This window comes from Ochotona curzoniae, unplaced genomic scaffold (assembly GCF_017591425.1).
Source record: "Ochotona curzoniae isolate NIBS_2020 unplaced genomic scaffold, NIBS_Ocur_1.0 contig_2457, whole genome shotgun sequence".
NCBI classification, from domain to species: domain Eukaryota; kingdom Metazoa; phylum Chordata; class Mammalia; order Lagomorpha; family Ochotonidae; genus Ochotona; species Ochotona curzoniae.
Genome location: NW_024465464.1, coordinates 293,809 through 316,452, shown reverse-complemented (window position 1 = coordinate 316,452; position 22,644 = coordinate 293,809). Strand labels below are relative to the sequence as shown.

Below are 22,644 nucleotides of genomic sequence, written 5' to 3'. Positions count from 1 at the left end.
GGATGCCTGCCTCAATTCGGAAATCCAGCCAGGCTAATGTTATGAATTAACTATAGATTACGGGTGATGCAGTCAAGTGACTGCTTTCTAGATGGTCTAAACTGAAGAATTTGCATAATTAGAGGCATGACTGGAAAAGAGATTTGGACTAAACAGATGGCTACAGGGCAAGAGTGAGGTGAACTGGGCCATTTGTTCTTTTACCCAACAGATGCCACGTGCCATTACTGGACACTGGGAGCCCTCTGGTCATGTAGATAGTATACTGTCTGGATGGAGCAGCTGACATATGAGTGAGGAGTATCAGGCAGCAACAAGGGCTCTGCACAATCAAGAGGCTGTATGGCCAAATGGGAGTGGCTGCTTTGTATTATGTGGTCTGAGATTGGCTCTCTGAAGAAGGGATGGTGCGGCAATGTGGGGGACTAGAAACCTACCCCATGAAGAATGGGGCAAGTGCACTATGGGACAACAGACAGCAGTGCAGAGTCCCCAAGGTGATAATGGCTTCCTGATGCTCATGGCATGGAAGAGACCAGCAGGAAAGGAGCATGAGGACTGGGGTGGATGGGCTAAGCTTTCTGCAGCAGGAAGAGGCCGTAGTGGGTGGGAAGACAGATGGCAAGGAATTTGTGAGGTCTTAACAACTCTTGTGGAAATACACTATAGGGCAGTGTGGAGACAGGGAGACCAGGGGCCTGGGCTAAGACTGAGAGACCAGCCTGGCAGCAGCAGAAACAGAAAGGGAGCAGCAGACTGTGCCAAGACTCCTCCCTCCTGAGGACAGCTCTCAGCAGGCCCATCCGCAGGACCCAGGGTTCGCTCCTCACGTGGACGGGGACAGACCGAACACATTGATTAAGTCTTGGTCTTAAGAGTCAGCAGCAACCAACAATGTGTCTGTGTTTGGCCCGACAAGAGCAGCTCTGATGGGGGCAGCCTGCAGCCTTTACAAGAAATGAAGCGAGGAGTAAGCAGCAACTTGGGCAAAATGTGGACTTGTCTTTCAAGTGCGTGAATCTCACTTTAACAGTTTGTACTTGACAGTGGACTAGAATCACTAAGTTTGGAATGGATGGCAGAGGTCATTCAGTACAAACCAGCAGTTACCAGCTATGTATACTTGGACAAGCCACTTACACTGTCTCTGAACTCTGTTTCCTGACTTGTAAATCATAACCAAGATGGCTGCCCTACAGGATTATGGTGAGGACAAAATGATGTGATATGTATTAAAGGGCCCACAGCAATGCCTGGATTATTACCTTTCTCCTAAGCTGTCTTTTCTTATCTATGTCTTTTCTTCAGGTAGATTTCTAAATGTCTATAACCTGGATAAAGCATAGCCTAAATTTCGGCACCTCTGAAAAACAATTTTTTTTCCCTCTCCTCCACCTGTCCTCTGACAGATGAGGGGACTTCTGCGGAGGGACTAAGCTGATGACATTTTCTTCGGTGTAAGGCGTGGGGAGTTGTGGTGCAGCACTCCTGCACCCACGTGGAAGGCCCGGATGAAGCTCTGGAATCCTGGCTTTGCCCTGGCCTAGCCATGGCCGTTATGGCCAAATGAGAAGTGAACCAGAAGATGGAAGATTTCTTTCTCTCACTCTCGCGTTTCCCTCCCTCTCTGGAACTACCTTCAAATAAAGTTAGTTCCCTTATCTAACCAGTCTTAATTCTTTCCCCATTAATATAGTGAGAGGACCATTCTGATAAGGGTTAGTCTAGCCATTCACCACTTTAGGCTCCTTTCTGGCTTCCTTAATAGACAGTTTAATCACTGTTAGGAAGGCCTGGAAATTGTACTATGTCCTGTTCATACAATGTCCCTCTCCTACGTAACATCATCATATAATTGCCTCATAGTGGGGCCCAGCATGATAGCCTAGTGGTTCAAGTCCTCGCCTTGTATGTGCCTAGATCCCATATGGGTGCTGGTTCATATCCTGGCTGCTCCACTTCCCATCCAGCTCTCTCCCTGTGGCCTGGGAAAGCAGTTGAGGACGGCCCAAAACCTTGGGGCCCTGCACCCTTGTGGGAGACCTGGAAGAAGTTCCTGGCTCCAGATCGGCTCAGTGGCAGCTATTGTGGCACTTGGGGAGTGAACCAGCAGACAAAAGACCTTTCTGTCTCTCCTCCTCTCTGTAAATCTGACTTTTCAATTAAAAAAAAAAAATTCTTTAAAAAAACTGCCTCATAGTGAAGAAATCACCTATCAGGATAAGGGACTTGAAGCTTGCATGAGGCTTTATTTTCCTTTCCTATATAACCCTGATTTCTCCATTGCTTATTGGTAAACTGGCCTCCCATCCACTTACTTCAGCATCTTGTAGGAATGGCACAGGAAGTATCAGCTACCTATTGCAGCTCACCTTTAGGATGGGAAAAAGGAGCTAAGTTTCACCTACTACACACTACGTCCGACATACTATCTTAATTGCATTATATTAACTCAAGCCACAAGAAAAATCCAGTGAGGTAAGCACCCACTCTTTAACCAATGCCTTCACAGTCTGCCTGCCAACATCTTTCAGGCTCTGCTGCCGGTCTGCCTAATTACTCACCTTCTACCCTGTTAAGATCTTTCTTTGTAATAGCAAATTTTGCAAAAAGCTAGGTCTTGAGGACCATGATAAGATTTAGGCTTCATGTCACAAACTATGAATCCACCAGGCAAGGGGTGACAAGATGGCAATGCCAGAGTGAGCAAAGAGGAAACAGCAAGCACATCTCAGCCATTTCCAGCAGGTAAAAGCTAGAACCCAGACGCCTGGCATCTGGTTAGAACCTGCCATCGACCTTCGGCAACACATGTGACTTCCTTGGACCTGTGATTCTGCTTCTGAAAAGACCTGTTACTGGATACCTTTCATCCCAACTGCCTACTATGACGTGAGACAGCAAGTGAGTCTGTGAATCCAGGGAAATGGCATTCTCATTACTCAACAATGCCATGAGACAGGCTGGTGACCTGGGGAAATATTTAGAAGAACGAATCTTCGAAAAAACAAAAACAAAGAGATGGAGATGGATAGGAAGAGGCAGGGTGGTTGGGATGAAAAAGCACTTAGAAAACCACAGTGAGGGGCTTCAAGGTTCTTATACTTTTGAGCTTGGCTTCTAAGCGTGGGTTGAACTGCAAGCAGACTCACCGTCTTCGATGTCATAGGCGTAGGCGGAGAGGCGCAGGGTAGTGGCACAGTACTCGCATTTGAAGCAGCTCCGGTGGAAAAACTTGCCCTCGGCACTCAGCCTCTCCATGACGTAGACCCGCTTCTGGCAGAAATAGCACGTGTCACTGCCTCCCAAGTTCTGGGGGAACTCCTTCTTCATGGAACCCTGCAGGAGGCAAGGAGAGGGCGAGGGGGGAAGGAGAGCTTCTCAGCGCAGGGCTCCTCACTTGAGCTCTCCTCCTAGAGGTGCACCACCCTCTCTGTGGGCGAAACCCACCTTCACCAAGCGGCTCTGGAGAAAGCATATGAGTATTACAGGGCTGTGAGCTTTCCAAGGAGTGGCGGTACCACTGCGGTACCTGTTCCATCTGTGCTTTCTGAAAAACCCTTTGGCCCGAGTGGATTCTGAGGCAATACTGACCAACATTCGCAAGGAATCCCATATCAGTTTGTTTGTGATAAAGGAATCAATTTTGTAAAATTTCATAATCATCAAACCAAACTCTTTTGCCATAGTTTTGTTTTAAGCACAGCATCAATATACATACAACAGTACTTCAAAAGTTCATGGAAAATGGAATTAGAAGGTAAGTTTATTTTGGTGCAAAAAATATGCTTTTAACTTATTTATTTAAGCAAAGAGTCCGAGGAGCAGAAGAAACTTCCATTTATGGGTTCACGGCCAAATGGCAGCAACAGCCAGGGCTGGAGTGAGAAGCAGGGAGCTCAAGGTCTCCTACATGGATCACAAGCAGCTCAATTTCTTGAGCCATTATTGGGCCTCCATTATCAGCAGGAAGCTAGAATCAGGAGACAGAGCTAGGAATTGAACCCAGAGTCTCCAAGTGGGATGCAGGGATCAAAGGGCAGGTTCAAAGCCCACTCACACGCAAAAACAGTTTTGAAATACATGCAGTTTCCATGTATGCTTTTCAGGAACTCTCTTGAAAACCCCTTGTATTCTCAGTGTTCACCTGGTTCTATGTGCATTTGTGTGTGAGTGTAGTCCTAGATGAAGAGATTCGAAGATAGAACATAGCATCCTGAACAACTATTGCAGTCCTAGAAATTCAGTTATCAGAATTCAGACAACCTTAGCATAAACATTCCCATTGCTGCATGGCATGCATTGGCTGCATAAGCTATCGAGCTTCCCGGAACAGATGGTGTTTATTTCCCATGGCTACGTTACATCCAGCTAGTCAGTGTCCTTGATACGTCTCTTACCAGTTCCTTCTTGTCTAGAAGGGTTTTGGGCTGCTCTTTCCTTTGAAGCTGATTGGCTATCTGCTCAGCCAATGAGCTCACTCCGCCCGTGTACATCTTTATATACTTCTATTGATTGGAGATTACACAATGACCAGATTGAAGGGGAAAAATAAATTAATTAAAGACAGAAAAAAAATGTTTTGAAAGGTATAAAATGAACACAAAGTGCAGCCACAAACCATGCCAACACAGTGCCCACAAGCAGGGAGACTGCTAAAACAAAACATCGTGCCAGTGTCCACGCGGAGATGGCAACATGGGTAGCAATGACAGCTGCAGGAGGACTTATCTTCTTGTGGGCGGTATTACCGTCTTTCACATTTGAGGGCAACATTCAGTTGGGGAGCTAAGAAGACGGGATGCAGGCAAACAGAACAGAGTGAGAGGCCCTGGATCTCAGTCACTCAAATTACAAATAAGAATTCAGGAGGGGGGAATTCTCACACAGGCAGTGGATAACCAGAAAGACCACTGTATCAGCGTAGAGGAGAAGGTCTGGCAAGTTAATTCCTCAAACAAAGGGTGAGTCTCTGCTGGGCTAAGAGACGTCCACAGCTCTAGTATTACATGGGATAATCTCCTTTCTCTTTATGAATACTTGACCCATCACTTCTGTCACAAGCGGCAAACACTTCCACGCTTTGCTAGAATTCTTCTCAGCTACTCTCCCACTGACATTAAATGGCTGTTAAAAGCCTCTCAGAGACTGAGGCAGGCATCATGTCGCAAGCTGCAGAGAAGCGGACAAACCGCCCAGTGAGTTCTGAGAAGTCAGAATGTGCTTCAATTCTGGAAGGGTAAGAGCAACAAAAATCCCACCAACTTTATCCTCTCTTTGGCAACGCTGAAGAAATAACAGGAGAAAACCACCAAGCTTTCACTGTGAGCCATCCTGCTCCCAACTTGGCTTGGCCACCCAGACAGCCCAGCGTTGTGGCCTGTCCCTAGGAACACAGGCAAAGTCCCGCTGGCTGTCATGTCCAGGTCATGATGCTTCTCCGAGGAAGCACACAGAGCAGGAGGTCCATGGCCAAGGTTGAGGGGCTCTAACTCTAATTCTGATTCAAATGCACTCCAGGACATCTTGGGGGAGTGGTTTGGATACAAAGCCATGGACCTGGGCAGCGGCACCTCTGGGCAGAGACAGGCAGAAGTATTTAGGGGGCAGCTAACTTTAACTCTGGGAGCAAGAGAAGTGCAGACAAGAAAACAATGCCTGCTTGGGTCAGGTGGCACTGAGGAATCAGTTACCACTCTTAACTCAGGCACATGATCTCTCAAGATTGATGCCACTGTTCACTACCTCCTTAGGTTATATTAACGGCCAAGAAAACAAGTAGTTCTTAGCTCTAAACCTTCTTTACATTAGAGACATTTAGAGAAGCTTAGGCTTAGAACAGGCAGATGCCAGGCAGAGCTGAGCAGCTAACAGCTGACACCGAGGGAGCATAGGACTGCATTTCTTTCATCCTGCAGCAGAAAGTGAAAGTGGAATCAGGTGTCTAACTGAGGCCAAGACACCAAGGCATGTCCTGGGTCCTCACTTCTCTCCAACCAGAACCACCCCACCAAGCGGTTACAGCCTGAAGTTGCTGCGTGCAAAGGCATTGGTTGCATTCAGTTCGCAGCCGCGTGGTAACATTGACAAGCACTCCCAAGACTGGTGAAACTCAAGTTGTAGTTGTTTCTGGCATGAAGAGCAGGTGGTTTTCTTCTCTCCACCCTTAAAAAGAAGCTGAAATGTGGCAATCGCTAGGCCTATCCTAGTGCACACCACACACATGCACACACCTCCACACACATGCACACGCTTCCACACACATGTATTATGTTGCCTGTTATCAACAACAAGAAGCATATCAGTAGCAAGGGCAGTAAGAACCTGCAATTTGTATAAATGCTTCTAAAACAGTTTAGTACCTCTGCAGGGAAAGAAGGGTTTATTCCTCAAATGATTACATATCCAGGGGTACCCAGAATAATGCATATTCATCCCTTCAATTAAGAGATTTAATCACACTGTGGTTCACCATTTGTGACACACTATCATCACAAAGACATGTGGAGTTAAAAAAGTCAATGGCTGAAAAATGTTGATCTATAATTGATATAGTTTAAATAAATCAGAGTGTGTTTACTTTAGCAGAACAGATGAATTAAACATAACCTAGCGAAAGTTACCAGCGTCTTTAATCTCACTGTCTGCCCACAGGCCTCACCCGCAAGCCAAACATGCACACCCATATGCACACACACACAGAGGCAATACGCTTCCTGCAGGCTACAAGCCCAAGTTAAGATGTGCAAAATCTCCCTGGGCAGATGACACTGGCGAAAGTGAAGTGAGTAGAGGCTGAGAGAGAATGCAACTTTGCCAAGTCCCAGTTCATGCTACCTGTCGGAGGGAGTCAGAGGAAGGAGAGGCGGGGCGGCTGGAGGAGCGAAGGCTAAGGGAGAGCCGCCACTGGTCGACAAAAAATCGACGTGAAGGTTCAGGCTCTGGCTATAAGATACAAGGTGGAGAGAAACACAACATCAAAGGAAACATTACAAGTCACTGGTCCAAACAGGAGGAAATGTGGCAGCCTTGGGAGCTCTTACTCTAAGCCTTCTGTGAACACACACTGCACCCAGAAGCACCAGTGGCTTTTGACTCGCCCTGCCCTAAGCAAAGTGGGCTCTGGAATATGGTCTGTGAGATGCCCGTGACAGCCCTGTCCTCTCATCCTTGGGGTTCTGGCTCTATCTGCTGCCAAGTGGAAATGCTACCAGCCAGGAGGCACTGCAGGCACAGGTGGTCTTGTGTGTGTTCTCTGTGCCGTGCAGGGAGCTCCTCACTGGCCTAACTTCCTGAAGGAAAGAGATTCTGCCACCACCTCCCTAACCCCGTGAGCTGTACAAACAACAGGAGGCGGGGACAGCAAATCAGGAGCAAGCTTGCTGCTCCTGTGTGGAAGCCTTTCTGTTGTTGCTACTGGTTAGCAAAGCTCTGCTTGCCAAGGAATCCAGTGAACCCCAAGCAATGATTGGAACAAAAGACTCAAATCAAAGCCCGAGTCCTCTGCAGACTACACGCAGAAAGCATAGCAGACGGAGTCGGGGATCCCTAGGCAGGGCACCTGTGCAAAAAGGAATTCTGCAGTCACCAGAGGAAGTGCGGTGACTGCTTCCTCCCAGGAGGGGAAGGAGAACGTACAAGGCATCTGTCCAGGTAATGACAAGAGACATCCTAGTCCTAATTCAGTGACACTTGGTAGGGCCAACGGGCGCATTGGCAGGTGTCTGGTACCCTGGTGGAGTGTGCTGGAGGGTCCCAGCAGGCTTCCTGGCCCCTCAGCACAGTGCTGGGTGCAGCTGGCCCCATAGGTCACCAGAGGACCAGTAAGACTGCTAGAATAGTACCTTCCACTGGGGTTGCAACCAAGAGGATGCTTGAGGGACGGCTGAGTGGAAGGTGGGGTGGAACCGGGAGGCGAGTGCGCAAGCAGGAGTATGAGTGGAGAGGGAACGCCTGGGGGAAAGAATATCCAGCATGCAGCCCAGACGCATCAGACCTGGATGCCTCCACAGAAGAATCCAGCAACGAGCTCGCTGGGAACGAATGGTCCCTGCAAATCTTATCACCTCCATGGCTCTCAATTTCACCTGTCCTTGGGGACAGTAGCCCTGGGCTTCAGACTCTGTCTCCCTGCCAACCTCCCCTTGCAGGCCACAGACGTCCCTTCTTTGAGGCACTGCTTTCTCAAAAATCATCATTCAAGATGAATCACCCCAAACATGGGGCACATCCCTGCTCAGTGAAAATGCTTACGGTTCTTCATTAGGGAAACACTGCCTGTGAAGAAAGGCAGCCCCATCCCCTGACTCCTGGTTTCTGAAGGACACACCCTGGCTACTGCTGGTGAGAGGGCAGAGAAAGGCGACAATACGATTCACTTCGTAAGGGAGCAGAGAAGTGACCTAACTTATTGCTTAGCCCCCCACTCCTTTTCTCAGGCAGTAAAGGTGCGGGGAGGATAAACTGAGAACAGAGCCTTATGCAGGACGAACCTCCAGGGACGGGTGGGATTCTTCACTCTGAGGCCTTGAGAGGCCCAAGGACAAAATAAGCAGGCTTCCTCAATGGGTCATCTCTGCTTTCATCACATTACACGATGGTCAGCTGCAATTGGGAATGTCTCTCCTTACGCCTTCAGAGAAGATGAGCCGAAGCTTTTCATTATGCACGCTCATCTTGCCATCAACTTCCCTCACACTTGACCACCGCCATGCTGGCGAGAGCTTGGATTCTCAAGAATTTGTCCTTCAGATGCGATCAAATGCCACCTGCTCACTGACCTGACCTTCCCCCTGTACAGTCTGATGCATTTCTAGCCCTGGCACATATTTTGAGGGCACAGGTAGGGGCTCTGGATGGGAAAGGTGACTGAAGAAGGGTATGGCCCTTCACAGTCAGGATCAGCATCCCATCTGAATTGCTGGGTGGAAGGCGGCTCTACAGTGAGTGCTACCTGCATGGGTCAACGCTGTCAGCACCAACATCCTGGCTGAGTGACGAGAGTGTGCAAAAAGCAAGGGGAGAGGAGGTGGTCCTCCGCACCCCCTTCCTGCTGCCCCCCCACCACAGCGTGCCCCAGCTCTTTGCCTCTCAGCGTCCCATGCCATGGGTTCATGCTCTTTTACCCTCTTATGGCGGGGAGTCTGCTTGCCGCGATTGTCAGCATGAAGATGCCTGTAAGTCTGTTGGCAACAAAATAGAAACTTAAGCTCCATCCTGATGCTCCATTTAGACCTACTAAGTGACAGCAAAAAATTTAGTGCCAGAAAATCAGAGTCTATTGCCACACGGCCCCTCCAGGTCCCCCCTCCCCCAGGAGGTAGCCGAGTCCCATCCCCAATCCCCTGACCCAAGGGCAACCTGGAGCACGGCCAGTGAGGTCAGCCACAAGTAGAACAACACGGTTAGTACAAAGGTGGAACAAACAGATTTCTTCCACACAGTGGCGTAAGATCAGAGGTGAAACATGAAGGGGCAAGTTAGCAGGGTGAGCCCTTTCCATATAAGTCATTAGGGGAAAGGGGGAGATGGAAATTGGCTGGAATAAGTGGCTCATACAACTGCCCAGAGGAACTCCAGAGTGCGGTGTGGTCCCTGGTTAGGACATGGGATCAATGTATAATTTACTAGAGGGTGAAGGGGGTGTACTGGAAGCCTTTTCAGCAAATAGGAATATGCAGGTGAGAGGGACAGGCATCCTGAAGACGGGCTCTTGGCAGGATTCAAAGTTAGAATCATTACCCTGGCAACCGTGGGAACAGGGAAGCCGTGGTGTCCATTCTGTGCACAGTCCAGGGCTCGTTCACCTGTGGCCCCGCAGAGTCAGGAGCCAAGGCTCCTGACATGGCCACTGCTTCCCAGCACTCAGGACTATGTGTCTTCAGGGTCAGGAGGAGAGTTTGGGCTCCAGAGTCACACAACACCCTGGCCCCCATTCAACTCAGGCTCCATTACTTCCTGTGCGGCCTTGTGTAAATTATTTGGCCTCTCTACCTACGCCTCAGGCATTTCATGTGTCAAATGGAGCTAATAATAGTGCCTGCCTCATCGTGCTGCTGTGAGAACTGAGGTAACACAGTGAAAAGAACAACAACAAAGAAACCTTAGAACATTATCTGGGTGAAGATTCACATTATTGTGCCTCCTATATAGAGGCAAGGCACAGCCCAGTTACCAATGAGCGCCCACATTCTTAGGCCTGGGGGTACAGGCAGGGCGTTTGAAGTCACACACATTGCCAGTGGCCATATTTTAAACAGGCCACCTTAGGTGTTAAGAGAATGGCTTTCTATAAATTTTGTTCTTAAGATGATTATTTTCATGTGGCTATGCCATTCTACAAAGACACTTCGTGTAAGTGTACTTGCTTTCCTCATCAACTATGTCTAGTGTTAGCTACTTTATCAAGTGAGTCCTCAATGGTCTTCCTGGGAGGCGTGCGAGTAGGGCCGGATGGCAAAGTCTACACAGTGAAACAAGTTGGGGAAACCAAAGGCCAAGTGCTCAAAATCCAAAGGGGCCCAATGAACATAGCAAACCTTCCACATGTCCATCCTTATTGCATCTTGCTGGGCAGGAGGAGAAAATGCAGCTTTAAATGGGCTTTTATAAAAAATGTGTTGCCCGTAGGGATCCTAGTGCTTGAATCTGTGACAAATACAGCTTAATTTGTGATAGCAGTCATGTTCCTGTGGTGTGAGAGAAGACTAAACTACCCAGGCTGGACTTGAATGTACAGCGTACTACGCTGATGGCCAAAGGTGGCTTTTGCTACGAATTGGAATACACAGGCGGGCAGGAAGACACAGGCAGGACAAGAGGACATGCAAAGAAGATACCTGGTGGCTGGCACGCACCCGACAGGGAAGTGGAGTAGGGGGAGGAGAGAGGGTGATCACTTTTTTGGGGCAGGTCCGCGAGCGCTTCTTTTCCCGTTGCTTTTATACCAACAGACACAAACAGAGAGAACATTGTTGAGACAGTGGCCCTCTCCATTTTCAACAGCCAATCACTCTCCAGGCAAAGAGTGTAGCCGGTTGCAGTCTCATGTGGGCCTTCTGGTTGCTGTTAGGCAAAAAATTCTGCAGGCAATCTATAGCTGCTTAGGATCTGTAGTGCAGCACTTTCTAACACCAGGCTCATGGGGTTCATCAGGGAAGCTGGGGGAGCAAGAGGTGGACTTGATTACAAGTTGAGAGAGAAAAGACAGCCACCGCAAGAGGGATGAAGAGACCACCTTCCAGTTAGCCAAGTCACATGCAAAGGGCACTCCCTCCTCTATTCTGGCTAAGTCCGGCTGTGATCAGCTCCCAAACCTGTTTCCCTTCTTAATCCCCTAATACACACAGTCAGAGGGTTGTGCAGAACTATAAGCAAACAGAAGGAAGGGGCCATAAAAGTTACGCCGATTTCATCATCTGTAAACCATGTAGAGTTGCACGCTCAGAGTTGAGCAGCTCACATTCTGCTTCTCTCCATGCATCCTCTTCCTTGTGCATCTAAGACTCAGAACACTTTCTGTTGTGTGTGAGCACCCACATGTTCTTAAACGCTCGGGTATCCTCCGGAGTTCTCCATTTCCTATGTGTAGGAGGCCAGGCAGGGGCAGCGCTCAGGGAATGGCTGAGCGACGGGGTGGAAATGGGCTGAAGAAAGCTGTGGGAATCATCAGACTTGTGGAATGGCTCCACCACTGGTTTCAAATTCACACAACAGTGTATGTCAAAATCAAGGCCTGCTACTACGTAGGATTTGATTGCTGCATGCATTTTGGATCAAAAGGCAAAAGGCTAGGGTGTGGAAGGGAAGGGCCACGGTGTTTACACAGGACAGCGAAAAACAACACTGGCAAAAGGATTGTTATTCACTCTGCTTCTTCCACACTGTGCTTGCCATGCCCTCCTGTCAGTCTGAACCATGTCAGCAGAAACACAAGGTGAGTCTCTCTCACACACAATGCCATTAGCTTCTTCCCTCTACCTCAACTCCCCAAGGGAGACAGAGGGCCAGCTTTTATGGTGGCTGAGAAGTAGAGGCCCTTGACACCATTGAGTTCCTTTGTCCCAAATTCTATAGCACTTGGTATTGTGCTCTAACTCTACCTTTCAGGAGATAAATTTTGAAGGAGAAACTCATGACTTCAGAGTTGAGCAGCAAGTTGAAAGTGAATATTACATATTTTGTATGGGCTTAAGAAGGGTCAAAATTCCTCAATATGCTTACAAATCCCAGTTTCCTATACCCAAGGCATACATTAATCTAACAGCATTTAGTCTGCTTGAGGTTCACTGTCCAGCTAGTCTACTATAACCTCTGCTGCTCATTTTGCAGAAATCACGTTTGACTTTAATGACTGTTCTGCTGTCCCTACAAGTCTACAAGGAATTTGCTTCCCAACTCTGATCACAAATTATCCAGATACCAAGCTGAACAGATTAACTGCATCCTTTATGCAGAACATAGCTAAACACTAGAGATGACCGGAAACTTGATAAATAGGAGAAATAGAAGCAGTCCCACAAAAACCAAGACCCCAGCACCCTCAGTACAGCTCAATGAGATGACAGGCTGATTGGAGTCCTCACCAGGATGGAGGCCCAAGCTCAGCCAGGCTCCTCAGGTTCTGTTTGCTGATCCGTGATTTCCTAGCAGGCCCATCCCATGTGGCTCGAGGTTCTGTCATAATATGGGTGAAGTCCTCAGCTCATCATGTCGCTGTCTTACTCCTGATCTCCCTCACCCTTTTTTCTACCTCAGGCATCCTTTCAACATATTATGAGGGGATGGTGTTGTGGTGCAGTTTGAGTTGAGCCATTGCTTGCAACGCCAGTATCCCATATTGAAGTGCTGGTTCGAGTTCCAGCTGCTCTGCCTCTGATCTGGCTCCTGTGAATGTACCTGGGAAAGCAGAGGAAGAAGGTCCAAGTACTTGGGCACCTGCCACTCATCCAGGAAATCCAGCTGGAATTTCAGGCTCATGACTTTGGCCAGGTCCAGTGCTAAGCCACTGCAGCCACTTGAGGGGTAAATCAGTGGAAGGAAGGTCCTTTTCTCTCCCTCTCTGTCTTTAAGACTAAATAAAATAAAACCTAATCCTAAGAATATTGTGAGTCTAGAGTTTCTGAAATCTCTTCAACAAATCCTCAGCTAAAGGTAACCTTTCAAATCACACCTCACACCTGCTGCCTAGACTTCACGAAAGAGGTCAGAAAATAAAACACGAGTAGATTCTTGACAAATGCATTCAGAAGATCTCCCCGCTCAGGAGAAAGGGCAAGTTTGGATTATATTGGTAGATGTTTGGGCATCGCTCCCAAGATCCATCTCAGCCTCAGAAGCTCTGGCTTGAATGTGGTACAACATTAGTGGGAAGGTTAGAAAGAAATCTGTTCTCTCCATTCTGCCCCTCAAGGAGGCAGTTGGAGTCACCGTAGGGGTTGGCTCACTGACGTCTCAGCACCTCGGCAATACCTATGACACCAGCAGGCTTCAGTCTCTGGGTTCCAGTCCTACAGCAGGGACTGGCTTGGCTGGGGCACAGGAGAAAACCATGGTGGCCTTCAATCCCACGGATGGTTTGCCATTAAAAAACCAGGTGCCGGTCCATGTCTGTACTGCTTGGGGTAGGTGCTTTCCCAGGAGATCCTGCAAAGGCTTCAGTGAGAATTTCCTAAGAGAGTCTTTTAAATGTCTACAAAAACCAAGAAAGTGCCAACAGACATCTTCAGGGGATGAAAAAAAAGTTACAGCTCAAGACTATGTTCTTAATATTTTCCTAGCGGATGTGTTAACTCGAGGTGCTATGATTTTTAGCCCTGATGGATTAGGGTTGACCCCCTAATGTTCATGAAGTGTCAGCTACCAAGTCATCAACTTGGGACAGGCATTACGACAGCAAAACCCTGCAGGAGAATGTACCCCTGTACCTTGGCATGTGCTCTAGTTACTGTACCAGATGAGCAGCCTGTCGCTGCAGCTGGTACCTCACATCCTAAGTGTTCTTCTAGAGTCACTGCTCAAATGAGCGCAGAGCCTCCCTGCCCTTGTGAGCTAGTATTCACGAGCGCACATCTGATGCTGGCTGGTCCGGGAGTGCAGGCAAGGTGGTGGGGCCTGGGGCAGCAGCCCCCGAGTTGGGACGGAGCAGTTCCTTTACCTGTTTCCACTGGGGGATGGGAGCAGGGCGGCCCTGCTCAGGCAGGCAGCAGGATGGATGGCTGACCCCACGCTCTTGTGTCGGCTGTGACACACAGGCCAAGAATGGGAGAGGTACAGGACATGGAGACAAAACAAAATAAAACACATTAAAGAAGACACAAAAAAAGGTTCTGATAGAGGACAGAAACACATCTACGAAGCCATTTTTTATATATATAAAAGTTCATGGAAGAAATGAGGGAAAGATAAAATCTATCTTGTAGTGGGCATTTAGCCCAGTGGTTCAGAGGCTCACGGTCCACATCACAATGTGTGAGTTCAATTCTGGGCTGTAACTCTTGACTCCAGCTTCCCATCAAGGCAGACCTGGAGAGGCAGTGGTGATAATCCAAGCTACCGGGTTCCTGCACCCTCGGAGCAGATCTAGACAGACTTCCTGGCTCTGGCACTGTGGGCAGGGCAGTGAAGGCGAATGGGGAAGCTCTCTTTTTATCTCAGAAAAAAAGGCTAAGCAGAGAAAAAGAGAGAGGTATGACTATTTTGTTTTAAAATTTTTAGAAATCCATGCACATAAAGGGTCTTCATAATGTTTATGGAAAAACGTATATCATGAAAAAAAACTATATCTAGATTTAAAAACTTTTCTGCACCAAAATAAGCTTACTTTTTAATTTCATCTTCCACAAACTTTTTGAAGTACCCTTGTATAAACTGTGGGAGAGGGAGGTAGAATTCATTCTCAGAAATTTTTGCTTCCTTCAAACCAAAAAATAATGAAAAGCAAAACAAACAAACAAAACCAAACCATAAATAAGGAAATAAAAGCCACAAGTCTGATTATCCTGTGCCCACGCTCATTGCTCTGAATTTACATCACCTACTCTGATTCGGAAATCCAATCCTGCCCCTGCAATTAAATCAAGCAACTTGGCCTTGGAGACACCTTCTCCAGGAGAGGGCAATCCACCAGGCGCTTCCAGACCCTCTGGGCAACTGCCAATATTTCCCAATCAATAGGATCATTTGTTTTTCCTGTGGGTCACAGCGTGAAAATGCTGGATGCAAAGACTAATACGCAAAGACCAGCGGGAAGAAGGAGTTTACTGCGGTCAGACACCCAGTAGAGCCAGTCTCTCCCACCATCCTGGTCCATAAGAACAGTGGCTGACAAGTGTGTAGAAGGCGAAGAAAGGAGGAGAACATGTAACATGGGTCCCCATGTTCTCAGAATGTTCTAGAAGCGTTTAGGATGAAACTCAAAATCCCAGCTCTCCTCCTCTTGAGAAGGCCTTAGTGACTGACACCTAACAGAGCGTCTCATGTCCAACGCTCCTGTCCCAGCTCTCTCACAGACAACTTTGAGGAGTGCAATGTCTGGCCCCAAATACTCATATTCCTGATAACATCCTAGGAAAATGACCTGTGACAGCCAAGAGGATCTTCATTGAAACAATGCTTATTTTTGTATTTTATCTTGGAAGGGTAAGCAACCACTGGAACACCCAACACTAGAGCAGGAGTAAAGAAAAGCATGGCACCTACACATCACGGGACATACTTACAGGAGTGCGCAGCAGCACGGACTGTGCCTAAAGCTAAATGAGAAACAGGATACGAAAGTATGTGCTAAGAATGATCAAAACTATGGACGGAGGAATGCATTGGACAAAAGACCACAGATACCACAAGACAGTGACGGAATGGAGTGGCTTAACTATACTATGCTTTTCAGCATTTTCACTCAATATACATCTTGTATAATTTAAACTTGTCTATGTGAATATGTACTTAAGTACAGATAGTAGAAGTGCAAATCCACATACACGCACCACCTAAATAGTAGTATGCACAAGTATATACATATTTAAGCGAATGTGGGTACATATTTCTTAGGTTCCTCTGCTGCTTTTGTCAGTACTTCACACCTGAGTGCTGAGGATAACTCAGCCTTGGATACATCAGACTGGCTTGTAAGATGCTGACCTTGGCCATCACCAGACACTAGGAAGGCCAGATTATCAGTCCTGCCCATGAATCCACGGACCTGAGACGTGGGCCTTTGCAGAACCCCAACCTGAAAGTGTGATGAGAAGGGATCTACCTGTCTCTTGATGCTGGTGGACTGTGCGGGCGCATTCTCTTCGAATTTGGCCAGCAGCTGGGTTGCCATGTACTTCACTTTGTTCTGGTTCCCGACGGCAATGTCCATCCTCCTGTCCGTCAGAGTGCTCACCAGCGTTGGCCTTTCTCCTCTGTAGGCCCGTGGAGGTTCCTCCTGATGAACACCAAACGTGCGAGGACCAGGCTTGGCAACAGGGGACCCTCCTGCCACCTTCCCCAGACACCTGCCACAGAGGCTGGGAGCTGTGCTTTAGGCTGAGCTCAGCAGTTCTCTTCAAGGGAGTAAGCTAGACACCGGCACACAGGGCCAGGCTTACGTTGATGTTGTCACCGCCCTTAGCCAAATGTGCAAGCCCAAAGACATCAGAAGGGCCCGAGTGCACACATGAATATGTTCCCCCCTGTGTTTTCTGGAAAAGTAAACTAGGGCAAGAGCCCACAGAAAACTTTCATAAGAGATGAATATCAAAAGGTAGAGTAATAGTGATTCAGGAAGGATTTCAAGCATCAGGAATGCCACCCCCAGCTGAATCCTACCTCCTCTGACTGGCTGGTCTTCCTCCTCTTTCCAGCACCATCCAAGTCCTTCTCCTTTTTGTCCTAGACCAAGGGAGGAGAGAAATGCATTATTCCAATGACTGCACCTTACCAATCAGCTTGGCAGCTGGCAGAAAGACTCCTGCACCCACCTTGGGAGAACGCTTCCTAGAGATGGTCTGCCCAAGCTTGCTCAGGAAGGAGATGGGGGACTTGGTGCTGGCAATCAGGACGGCTTTCTCCTCAGCATTCAGGTCCAAGGAGTCTGTGGAGGAGAGCAACAAAAGTCAGCAACAGGCTGGAGGGTGCTGCCCAGCCATGACCACTGCTGGGAGGCTCACAGCACCTCGGAGTGCTTCAGGGTCTGTGACCCTGTCCAAAGCACGTGGCTCCCAGGAGGAAATGATAAAGCAGGGGCGCGCTTGGGCCTGGATGCCAAGTCTTTTCTTTTCACATCCACATAAACAAAAATAACTTCTCTCTCAAGCCTCTTCAGTTACAAATAGGTGCACTTTTGCTTTTCATAAGCTGGAACCTGCCACTTCCGGGTTAGAACAGGATGGAGGGGAAGGCAGAGGTGAGTGACTCAAGGTCCTGGGTTTCAGTACGTGAGTGCCACATTCTCTGCTATGCCAGGGCTCTCCGTGGGAAGCCGCCCCGGTGTTCCTGGTAAGAACTGTGCATCTGCTCAGGAAATGCCGCAGAGTACAGGAGCTGGGAGACCTTGCTGGGTAACACCAACTGAGTGCACTTCAACACTGTTAGTAATGATAGCAACATAAAAATAGTCATTGAGACTAAATACAAGGTCAACATCTATTAAGTGCTTCTCTTTGTCAAACATTCTTCTTAGCATATCAGAGACTGGGGAAAGAATGAGCGTCTAAGACCACACAGCTAGAGAAGAGAAAAAACAGCAAACAGGAGACACAAGGGAAGCTTGGGTGTGCTGTCAGCAACACTGATGAAGGAAGCAGCTGGAAGAGGAGAAGCGTTGGGCACAGGAGGCCCTGCGGCCCAGTGTTCACCCGGCCTTACCGCTGGCAGGCAGAGAGTCCCGAAACATCTCGTAGAACTGAGTCAGGTACATGACCATGGACAGCTTGTCGGGTTCCCCCACGGAGGCCATCTCTTTGCCTGTCATGATGGGAGAGATGCCCAGTTCTTTCTCAGCAATGTCGAAGGCCAGCTGGTTATTCTTCTCCACATTCTGCTCATCCAAAGAATCAAAATCTCTGAGAAACAGGATGAGGAAAGCGTATCAAGACAGGTGACTGTCCCTCAAAGAAGAAAACACAGCGTCGTGGAGGCATCACTTCTCAGATATGAGGCTAAACTCCAGGGAGCAGGTGTCGTGGCTCATCTGAGTACACACTGCACATTCTGCCCCTGGGTCCCTTCCCTTTCAGTAAGGGCGTGCACAGTATCCTCAAAAGGAAACGACTAAAGACCTACCCAATCGAAGGGGAAATCTTTTATTCCAGTAACATAGATTTCGCTAAAATGTAAGCTCAAGAATAAAGCCTATCTCTTATAGATGTTCTCTTGCACCCTGTTTATCATCGTCATATATTAAATGAAGGTCAACGATGATAAGAATTCTGTTGGGATCAGATTCCTCCCAAGGGTTTGGGACTATCAGATCCACTGGCCTTGGACCTGACCTGCTGCTGACACACTGAATCAGCTCTGATAAATCTCATTCAGCCTTCTGTGAGGGGAAGTTCTAAACCTTCCTTAAAAATTTTTTCCACTGCTAAATTTCCTGAGTTTGCTCAAGTATTTAGATAAATGAGTATTTCCTAACTCAAGAAATATTTTCAGCTTGCGATTCAGAGTAAAGACTAATAGCATTTCTGAGTAACTGGACAGTCCTTATTTTAACTCACCTACTGACTCTTCTGCATTCTAAGTATTTAAAATTCCTCCTCTCCACAGATCAGAGCTATTGAGCGACGAAGACTCCTCCTGAATATTGTCACTGTCATCGAGTCACAGCCAAATTCCCTACGCATTGCTTTTATGTGTTCTATAATTCCCCTACACCTTCTTGGGCAACAGCTGGTCTGTTCCATCAGGAATAAGCTCTCTATAACCAGCCATCGACATCTCCTGCTTGGCAAACCTCACATATTCCTGTCTTCATCGCTCTCCTTTAAAACAAACACTGGTCCATCTTCTCTTTCTTAGAAAAAAAATTATTTGGAAGGCAAGCGTGTGTGCGTGTGCAAACACACACGCAAACAGGAGAGAAGGGGCAAAAAGAGAGAAACAAAAAGATCTCCCACGTATTGTTTCACTTTTCAAAGGCCTACTTTTCTTTTTTTAAAGATTTATTTTTATTATTTTTTCATTGGAAAGGCGGATATACAGAGAGGAGAGACAGAGGAAGATCTTCCGTCCGATGATTCACTCCCCAAGTGAGCGCAACGGGCCGATACTAAGCCAGGAGCCTCTTCTGGGTCTCCCACGCGGGTGCAGGTTCCCAAAGCTTTGGGCCGTCCTCGACTGATTTCCCAGGCCACAGGCAGGGAGCTGGAAGGGAAGCGGGGCTGCCGGGATTAGAACCGGCGTCCATATGGGATCCCGGGCGTGCAAGGCGAGGACCTTAACCACTTGCGCCACCGCGCCGGGCCCCAAAGGCCTACTTTTCAAAAGCCAGGGCAAAGCCAGGAATTCAAACCAGGACTCCAGTATGGAAAGCAGCGGCCCAGCTACTTGAGCCACCTGCTGCTTCCCAGAGTACACAACAGCAGGAAGGTGCAACTGAGAGTGGGACTCGGAGTAGAACCCAAGCACTCTTGATATAGGTTGTGGGCAAGCCCCTGTGGTGTCTTTTGTTTTTTCAAGATTTCCTTATTTTTATCACAAAGTCAGATATACAGAGAGGAGGAGAGACAGAGAGGAAGATCTCATGCCCCAAGTGGCCATAACTGCCAGAGCTGCACCCATCCGAAGCCAGAAGCCCAGTGCTTCTTCCTGGTCTCCCATGTGGGTGCAGGGTCCTAAGGCTTTGGACCATCCTCGATTGCTTTCTCGGGCCACAAGCAGGGAGCTGGATGGGAAGTGGGGTTGCTGGGATCCAGGGCACAATCAAGGTGAGGACTTTGGCTGGTAGGCTACCACGCTGGGTCCCCATGTGATGTCTTAACCACTATGTCAAACGCCATCCCATTTGGCTCACCATCTACAGCAGTTCTATGCTACGTATCATCATAGTTTTTTGTTTTGTTTTGTTGCCATTATCTTTCTCGAGCTGCTCCCCTTCTTTGGAATAAACAAGCCCTGACTGACCTTTTCTCAGCTTCCGGATGAGCCATGAACAGGAGTGCTTGGAGGTCTCTTACCTTTCTCCAAGCAAATCAGAATCCCCACTGAGCAGGCTCGTTTTTTTTTTTTTTTTTTTTTTGGTTTGTGCTTTGTTTGTCTGTTTGTTTGTTTTAAACAAGCTATTGCCTCATTAGTTTGTGACCATTACTGGAATAGCAAGCCGAGTCATTCAGAATTCTTAGGAAATCATTAAAACACAACAAACAAAACTGGGCCCTTAAGTGAGAAAGAGGCTAGGCAGCCAAAGGCAATTCAACATGTTCTACTCCAGTTTCTGTATCTTTCTGTTTGGCCTCTTTGCTAACGAATGCCTGCAGGGGCATTCTGAGTGCGCTGGTTACTACAGCCAATGGGAAGTCATCCCAGGGACCCGACTCTGCAGACAGGTGAACAAAGAATGGCCAAAAGGAGATGTCACTGGTACAGGTGGGTAATATTACACAAGTTTCCTGAGCTTGACAAAGTATGTCTGCAAGAAAAAACAATTTCAAAACAAAGAAAAAAAATGCCAATAGACCATCATAAACCATGGACATAAGCACTGCCTTTGTTTTCTTGGTTGTGACATATTTATCTGCAGTGGGCCAAATGTTCCAGGTAAGCTTTCCTCACAGCAAAAACATTTCAGAGGTAGTGAGGTGAAATGAAGACTTCAACCAGGGGCTAAGAAACGAGGTTTCTCTTGTCTGAAGTTGACAGGCCCAAGTGGGCAGTAAAACCAGTCTTTTGACCTTATGAATGTTATGATTTAAAAAACTTGGCTGCTGGGCCCAGTGTAGTGGCTTAGCGGCTAAAGTCCTCGCCTTGAACACGCCAGGATCCCATATGGGTGCAGGTTCTAATCCCGGCAGCTCCACTTCCCATCCAGCTCTCTGCTTGTGGCCTGGGAAAGCAGTTGAGGATGGCCCAAAGCCTTGGGACCCTGTACCCACGTGGTGATCTGGAAGAAGCTCCTGGTTCCTGGCTTTGGATCAGCTCAACTCCAGCCATTGCGGCCACTTGGGGAGTAAATCAGCCAATGGATGATCTTCCTCTCTGTCTCTCCTCCTCTCTGTATATCTGACTTTGCAATAAAAAGAAAATAAAATCTTTAATTAAAAAAAAAAAACTTGGGCTGCTAATTCCTGGGTTTGAACTATATCATGCTTGACATGTGAAGCTATAATGTAACCTCTGGACCAAGTATCCCACTAGGTATCTTGTTCTAGGAAAAGGGGAGAGCAGAGTGCTATGAGATCCTTGGGAGATACAAAATAAAACACAAAGCTTGTTCACAACTTACATCAGGTCAGGGCGGAACCTGTGGATAATGGCACAGAGGGCCAAGCCACTCTTCCACGACATGGTGAGATCAGTCACGTTGACCCCGGCATAGCCATCCGTTTGCCTTTGGCACCAACCCAAGAGTTTGCTTGAGCGGGCTACAGACTCTGAAACAACAATAGTGTCTTATTTCTGGAAGTACGGGCCCCTGGTCAGTGAACATAGGCAGTTTGAGAAGTGACTGAATGGAGGGTAGGGATGAAACAATCATTATTCTTTCTTAAAAGGAAGGAGTAGGCGATGAGGAATAAGGTTATGTAATGGTATCACTAGGTAAGATTCTACCCATCTGTCCAGATTCTGAGGCCAGTGTCCATCCCCCAACAGGCTGCTCTTCAGGATGATCTGGACCTGTTCACGCTGAGCCTAGTGCCCCCGAGGGCATTGCCTGGCACTGAAAGGAACAAGAGTGCCACCCCTGAGCTGCAACCCTCAGTGGCCTCAGTTCTAGGAGTTTCCTGGAAAGGCATTTGGCATCTGGCTGAGGAAGCCTTGGCCTTGCAAAATAACACTGGCGAGATGAAATTAGAAAGGCTCCATTCTAACCACTTCAGGCTGGAAGCAAACACAACTTTGCACTTTTAAATTGCCAAATGGGGAAACACTTCAGGACTATAATGACAAGGCCAAGGACCCTGGATCTAGTATGACACCCTGTGTCACAAGTTACCACTTCTGGAAAAACTGAGTTGGCAAACAAACTTCCAAGTTTTTCTGTGCATTGACACATCTTCTAAAATCCAAACTGCTTTCCCAAAATGCCTTTCTCTTATTGGCATCACCAGAGTTCCGGTATGGGGCATTTGAGAAAATCTGTGAACTTCCATTCACATCTGAGCAAGTCTGTTCCCTTAACCCAAGATGCCTGAAAAACATTCAGCGTGTACTCAGTCAAGTTAAATAGCTTCATCTGGGTCTTTCGCGGGGAAAATGTATTTTGAATCTGCATAGACAAGTACTCTCGGTACCAGCCCTTGACTCAGAGATCAATTTTGTTCAGATGCCTCCTGAGTCTGTCCATCTGGGCAACTTCTACCTTCCAGGCTCCGAGATAACAGTGACCAGGGACATGGCCTCTGTTTCAAAGAGGGGAAAGGGGTGGCTCAGCTGAGAAGACAAAGATGCTTCCAACTGCCCATGGCTCCTCACTCCCATCCTCACAGCCACAGCAAATCC

At 47.8% G+C, this 22,644-nt stretch overlaps 1 protein-coding gene across 1 annotated transcript in view; it reads right to left on the bottom strand.

The window, feature by feature from the left end:
- MICAL3 (microtubule associated monooxygenase, calponin and LIM domain containing 3) overlaps positions 1–22,644 on the bottom strand; it is a 169,077-nt gene that overhangs the window by 66,069 nt on the left and 80,364 nt on the right. The window contains exons 13-18 of the mRNA XM_040974555.1: positions 21,428–21,575; positions 17,854–18,050; positions 16,968–17,080; positions 16,816–16,878; positions 16,259–16,432; positions 3,153–3,339 (exon numbers count right to left, since the gene is read on the bottom strand). Coding sequence (XP_040830489.1) covers positions 3,153–3,339; positions 16,259–16,432; positions 16,816–16,878; positions 16,968–17,080; positions 17,854–18,050; positions 21,428–21,575 — 882 coding nt within the window. The remainder of the gene's footprint in view (positions 1–3,152; positions 3,340–16,258; positions 16,433–16,815; positions 16,879–16,967; positions 17,081–17,853; positions 18,051–21,427; positions 21,576–22,644) is intronic.